The 7515-nt window shown below is 27.7% G+C and overlaps 1 protein-coding gene across 1 annotated transcript; it reads left to right on the top strand.

Annotated features, from left to right (window-relative positions):
* Positions 1-4713: 4713 nt before the first annotated feature.
* Positions 4714-6711, top strand: LOC117211425 (DTW domain-containing protein 1). The gene is made up of 4 exons (XM_033455267.1): positions 4714-5231; positions 5522-5662; positions 5734-5917; positions 6289-6711. The coding sequence occupies exons 1-4, from the start codon at positions 4998-5000 to the stop codon at positions 6630-6632; spliced, it is 903 nt and encodes a 300-aa protein (XP_033311158.1). The 5' UTR covers positions 4714-4997; the 3' UTR covers positions 6633-6711.
* The last annotated feature ends 804 nt before the right edge of the window (positions 6712-7515 follow it).

Raw genomic sequence — 7515 nt, 5'->3', positions numbered from 1 at the left:
TGTCAAATATGTATAAATTTTTATTATCTCGATGATATTACGCATGTTGTTATAACGATTTTTTAAACCATAGAAAAGTAAAAGAGACAAAGAAACTATTTATTTGCTATGAAAAAGTGGAACAAAGTGTACTATTAACAAAATATTTGTTTCTGTTATTCGTTTTTGTTTATATAATCCCAATCCGAGTTTAATAACTGAAATATCAATTTGCGATACTGCAGTTAGTTAGAACGATAACTGGTGACGAAAAAAAAAGAGACGCGATAGAAACGAACTGGGTCTAATGCGAATCTGCAAACAATATAAAAATAAATTGGACTCGTTTAATTAAATGCAACGACTGTCAAAAAATTCTAATTGATATCTGTGTCGCACACATCCGCACAGATTTTTCCCATTTACAGTCACTTCAGACAAATTTTTATTAATTCCACTTTTGTTATCGTAATTTTGTGCATGAAAGAAAGAGTTTCCCCGATATTACATTATATTCCACGGAAAATCCAATGAAATTCATAGAGCAAGACAAAGGATCTGAAAAATTATCATCATTCTTTTGATGAGGCTATTTACGACGAATAATTTCGCTTATTACATATTTTATTATTATGCTTATTACAGTTTATTTATTGTCATTATAGCTTGCAAACGCGATATATAATCAGTCGTATTTATCATCAATATAAACATTTGTAAAGTCCGTTTGAAAATAAATTATATGTCACGTCTATGTATTATCATATTCAAAGCAGGTTTGTTCCTAAACTTTCTAAATTAAAAATGTGCATGATCTTCTGATCTTGGTTTCGTTAAAAAGTGATAAGAAGTTGATAGTTTAATTATACAAAGAAAAAAAAAGGAAATTATTGACCTTAATATTCAAGAAATAATTCAAGAAATACGATCGTATAAAAATGATCGTAAACAGAGGAGTTATGTTCAGATTTCATATCTTAGAATTTATACACAGGTTTAATACATATCTACGACTTTCATTTTATGCAGGTATCGTTTTATTTTCCTAAATGAAATAGATATTTAATTATCTTTTGGCTATTATTCTATACATATTGCATATTGCTTTTCTTCGTGTGTTTTAATTGTTTTAAATAAAACGGCGATATACCATGATTTACGAAAAAAGTTATTTGCACGTTTTATACGTTAGTATAAAAGTTACACGTTGTACGATTTGCTAAATTTAGGTGCAACGATAAGCTTTATAAATGATTTCAGATTTTCCTACTATGGCAAAATTAATGAAGGAGAATATTATTAATCAGTGTTAATAATATAAGGCTTTGCATACTACGCTGACTAAGATCTGCTTCTTGTTATAGTACAAAGCGAATTAATTGTGTGCATTTTATTAAACGTATGAGAAAGTTTCATTCCTTATTCCTCATATATACATACATTTATATATTTCTTTCTTAGATATTATTTACATCATACGTATAAGAATGCACATAAAAAGAATAATTTTACGTGGTAATTTTGTAAGGTAGCAAATAATAATAAAATAAGAAACGAGACTTGCAATAGAGAAACAAAACGTAGCTTCACAGTTTAATTCAACGCACGATTTAATTTAATTTTGAATTATTTATGTCAAGTATTCTCTAACCTTTAACTGCCTTTTGCAACTACCGATGAGATATTTCGCGACACAATACCGCTCATACTACTTATTATTATGATTATATATTATAATTATAATTAATTATTATAATTATATAATAATATATACAATAATAATTTATATATATAAACTATATAATATAATATATCTGTAATAAATAATATATATACATATTATAATATAACATTATGTATTCTCTAATATTATGTAACTCTAAATCGTATTATGTACGTAGCTATGTACAAAGGTTGGAAAAAATAGTGGAAACACCTCTTATATATCACATACATATATATACACATATATGACATATATGAAACGTAACACGTGTTTCCATTATTTTGTTCAATCGTTGTATATAAGTACATATACATGTACATATATGATGCAATTACACGTAAATGAATGATGCAATTGTACCTACATGACACAATGAAATTGTACACTTGTATTATAAAAATCCTATATTTAGAACGTGCAAGCCTATGACAAGGACATATAAAAGTTTTTGCAATTCAATCGAAGTTTCTCCATTTCATTAACAGTAGATCGAGTAACTACGTGATTTTATCAGTGAAGAATATGGAGTAACGAGAGACTAAAGAATAATTCAATTAATTTTGCGGATCAAAGAAAAGTTAAATTAGAAGGGAACAGCGATGACGCCCATTTCCACCTTTTCTTAGAAATCCACTTTTCTCATTAGCTAATTATTGAAAAACGAAGATAATAATTGGCTTTCCATTTCATCAAACGCCAATATATATATGTACACGTGCATCAACGAAAAGATTTCAATTAGAAGATAAATACAAAATGAAAGAATTTACAAATTACAACTTGAGATACGTTTATAGAAATCTATATACAATTAACTTTCTTACGTCAATCTTCAATCTTTAATTAAAATCGATTCTTCTATTCATTTCCATATATTCATTAAGGCCGCTATTATTCGTTTTCTACTATTTATTTTGCAGACGTGCAAATTACAAGCTTTGTAAAACATAGGTACCTAAAATAATTCCGTGACAGATAAAAGATGTAAAATTCACAAATATGGGGATCGATGTTATGTAATAATTAAAAGGTTTAATTGTAAACCGTTTTTACATACAGTTGCACGAAAGTATTCGAGGACTTGTAGAAACCTTTCATGAATATACCTATTATGTGTGTTATGTGAATCATATCGCAACTTGAAAGTTTAGTTGATTCATAAAGTTTAAAACAAGTCTGAATATATATATATATATAAAAATACAAAATATTTGGTGCAAACATTTATAACTTCAAATCTACCCCATATGATCGTGATAATCGTATTTCATTGCATGTACTAGTAATAAAATTTCAAAATATTTGTATAATACATACAATATATAAGAATTTACATATTATATATAACAAATATTCCTACATACTAACAAGTATTCTTATATAAAAGCCCTATATACAGAATATATAAATTCTTATATAAAGTTAAAAGAAACGACTTGTTTCTGCAAGCATGGTTTGATACTGGCGCGCCATCTTGTGACAATAACCATTACAGGAGGTATCTGCATTGACTAGATACAAAATAAGTAGGAAATTATATGGAACTTTGTATCTCGAGAAACTCAGAGTCTCAAATTGTTTTTCGAGGTACAAAATAGACCTGACATACGATACGCAATGCTTATTCGTGTCCTACATTTTGAAAGTCGCCTGATTCTTTTACCATTATCGTATCACTTGCGACATTATCGATTAAGTAATGGTTTGAATTAAAACTAAATTTTTCTATGAAATTGTATACGAGCAGTGACTAAGGTCGGTAGTACAAGGGATAAAATAAGACATCTTGTATTATAATTGCATATATAGTATAGAATTCTAATTTCTGTACTCTTAATGTTTTCCAGTTTTATTGCGTTCCGACTGTATTCTTAGCCTCTTGTTTATCACGAATTCCAAATAATAATTTTGTATTGTCACGGATCCCCAAGACGTAACTCAAAATTTAAATTCACAATGTGACAAAATATGTAGATGTATTTAATAAATAAATACATACATATACTATAAAATAATATAAATATTTTTTATTCGAATAATGTAGTAATAAGCGAGGATGCGCGGATGGGGATGCGCGGACTACAGGTTAAGAACTGCTACGAAAGACAAACGACCTACTCAGATCGTATGAGCTACCCGATTCTTTCAAGCCGCTCAGTTCTTTCAGATCGGGTTGATAGTAAGCAATAATAATAAATTATTATTATCAAAATCGAATATATCTTGGATCGCTTTCTCGAACAACTTTAATGTGATGCGAATGCACGTCGTCGTACGCAGTGAACGTATTAATTAGATATGTATTATACGTGAATATAATCATATACATACCTCCATCTTTGTTAAAATAAATCAAACGTTACCAAATGTTTTACAGGAAATGTCATCGAATTGTTACCATCTATACACCTCTATTTTCTCGAAATCATCTCCATACTTAACCAGTAATGTGTGCAAAACATAACCAAAACTTTAGAATTAATCCATAAAATTGAACCAATTCTGTCAAAATAAAAGGATAATTAAGCTTAAATTCTGTCCCAAAAGCTTACACTACAATTGCTACTGGTAACACTAACACTTAATCTAAAGGGACAGTCGGCAACCAACGAACACAGGAATTTCGATAAACTATAGAATTTCGATATAACAATACCTAACAAAGTACCAACAAGAATATATTAGTTAAACGAACCTGATAATAGTCGATAGAAGTCAACAATACAATGACTTAATTGGCTAGAACGAAATAGCTTCGCTATCGTTTAAAGACGCGCGCAAAATTAAAATATTGTATGCCAAGGAATTTGATTTAAGCAACGAATTTTTAAAGTTTGATATCTAATGATTGATATGTATTAATTTACAATTTAGATTTAATTTAAACTCATCTGTGATTCAAGCCACTACTATACTTAATCGATAATGCCGCATGTGACACAAGAACGGTAAGATAACTCTCAAACACTGATCCTTTAGAACGTAGGGTACGAAAAAGCATTACAAATTGTATCATCGCATGTCAGGTCTATTCTCTACCCAATCTGTGTCTATTACCTCGTCTGTGATCTGTCAACAACTGTAGTTACCCAGTGAACCAAAGCGATACAAACTTTGTGCAATAGATGGACCATATAGTTAGTAACCAGAAATTAATTCATTTCTAATACATGAACACACAATCTGTGCTTAGTAACCTAACTGCCATTAGTTTATATCAGTAGTTATGTCGAGTTTTAGAATAACAATATCAAGTGTAATTTGAATTAGAATTACTCGTGTCATTGAGAATATGGAAAAAACTAATGTAGCCGATACAGATAATATCAAAAAGACTTTAACTTTAGAGGAAGAGCAGAAAGAAATTGATAAGGCACCTTTTCATCATCTAAAAATTACTAATGCGCAAATTTTGAATACAATAGAAGGTAGGAAGACATGTGAACGTTGTAATAGATCAAGAAAATTTTTTTGTTATTCATGTTACATACCTGTTATTAGCAAGGAGTATTTTCCAACAATAAAGGTATTAATTATTTGGCAGGTTGAGAATCATAATGGTGTAAATGAGTTCACTGCTATTTTTCATAAAGTACTCTATATTTATAATTATAAAAAATTCATTATATTCTTTTACATCATGAAAACATATTGTAGCTGAGAATAAATTAATTATGGAATTAAAGAGATGATTCTTTTAATGGCTGAATCCAAATTATCTAAAACTTAATATATACCATTATAATTTTCAACTTGTAATCTATTTAATATGCATTTAAATTATCTAAATATGGATAGACAATATTCTATTTCCAGTTACCTATTAAAATCGATATCATTAAACATGCACGTGAAATTGATGGAAAAAGTACTGCAATTCATGCAGCTATACTTGCTCCAGAAGATGTGAGAATTTTTACATATCCTAATTTTCCAGAAATATTGGACAAAGAAGAGGTATGATAACAATATTGTATTTTGAATCGTCTTATTTTTTACTAATAAGTCTAAATAATATTACCCCTTAGACTGTTTTAATTTTTCCTAGCCCTACGGGTATACCTGTGGATTCCTTATTCATAAAGAAAGTTGAAGAGGATAATAAAACAATTACAAAGACAATAAAGAATGCATTTCCTATAAAAAAAGCTATCTTTATTGATAGCACGTGGCATCAAACAAAAACTATTTATAATGATCAACGATTACAAGGTAAATAAATAAATAAATAATAATCATCTCATTATTATCAATAATCCTATCATTTAGGTGCATAAAATAATAGGTAAAATTATCAGGGTCTATATAATATTATACATAACAAAACATTAAGACAAACGCAACCATATATATTTCTATAACTTTTGAATGATATGTATAACAATTTACATTTTTGTTATTTTTAGTATTCCTCTCAAAATAAAAAATATTTAGGAATGTTACTCATAACACTTCATTCTCAGGAGTAACAAAACTGATAATTTGTGAAATTGAGTTAATTTATATGTATTTCTTTTCTATCATGTTAAGAATATAAAAAAATTAAAACAATATTTCATGTGATATGTATTATTAATTTACAGATTTGAAATGTATCATTTTAAAATCAAGAATATCACAATTTTGGCGTCATCAAAAAAAGAGTCCACGATGGTATTTAGCCACAATTGAAGCAATTCATCAGTTTTTAGTAGAATTGCATACATGTGCATTTGGTGCAATACAAGGATATGCTAACATAAAACATACTGAAGAAAATTCCACAAATAATACAATATATCAAAATGTGAACGAGTTACCTGAAATAGATCAAAGATATATAGGTCAATACGATGATCTTTTATATTTTTTTAAATATATGTATGAGAAGATTCATACTATGTATGATCATGATAAATTATTGGCATATAAGAGATCATTAACATAATTCTGTGATAATAAAAATTTTTATAAGGAAAAATATTAAATATCTCATAATTCTATTAATAAAAAAGATTAGCATCATTTCCATGATCTTTATTTTCAACCTTAAAAACATAATCATTACATGAATCAGTCCTTTATAATAACTGGTTTTACAATATGAGATTACAGGTTAATAAAACTAATGATCATATATATATATAATACAAACTGTTATATAAAATAGTAAAGTAATATATTGCAAAATATTTACATATATATATATATATATATCATTAACCATTTAGAACTATTTAAAATCCCATGCAATGTGAACAAACATTAATTATATAATTTATTTTTGAAAGTCAAACACTGCAATTATTTAAATTAAAAATACAAATATAAAATAACGTCTGTAAATTTTTTAAATTACTTTAGGTTATATCGAATTTTTAAATTTTTTCGTACTGATATTATTGAACAAATGTATTCCCTTTTTTGGAAAATACTACTTGATAACTTTCGACAAATTAGATAACAAATGCATATATATATTATTGTTAAAATATGTCCTTAATAAACAATCGTGGTAAATCTAAAAACATGGCAAACGGCATTCAAAACATTAAGGAAATGATATTTCTCGAACAGAGAGGTGGGTGACCTACAGGTATTTCCAGCAAATCAAACATAAAATTATGTTATCTATTTCTGCGTTAAAGCTTCCCTGAAAAATTTGAAAATACGTGCACGCTTTTTATCTCGAGGCAAACGCAATAATATCGGAAAAATGCGAAACGAGCTGCAAATATAAGAATCTGTTCATCGAGCCTGTGGCGTGTTGAATTGTTTATTATGTTTGAAAATAAACAATGAAAACAGGGAGTATGTACGAGAAAGAGAAT

This window comes from Bombus bifarius, unplaced genomic scaffold, assembly GCF_011952205.1.
Source record: "Bombus bifarius isolate JDL3187 unplaced genomic scaffold, Bbif_JDL3187 scf7180000008233, whole genome shotgun sequence".
In the NCBI taxonomy this organism is placed as follows: Eukaryota; Metazoa; Arthropoda; class Insecta; order Hymenoptera; family Apidae; genus Bombus; species Bombus bifarius.
Note: the sequence above shows the minus strand (reverse complement) of the source record. Positions and strands in the feature narration are given on the sequence as shown.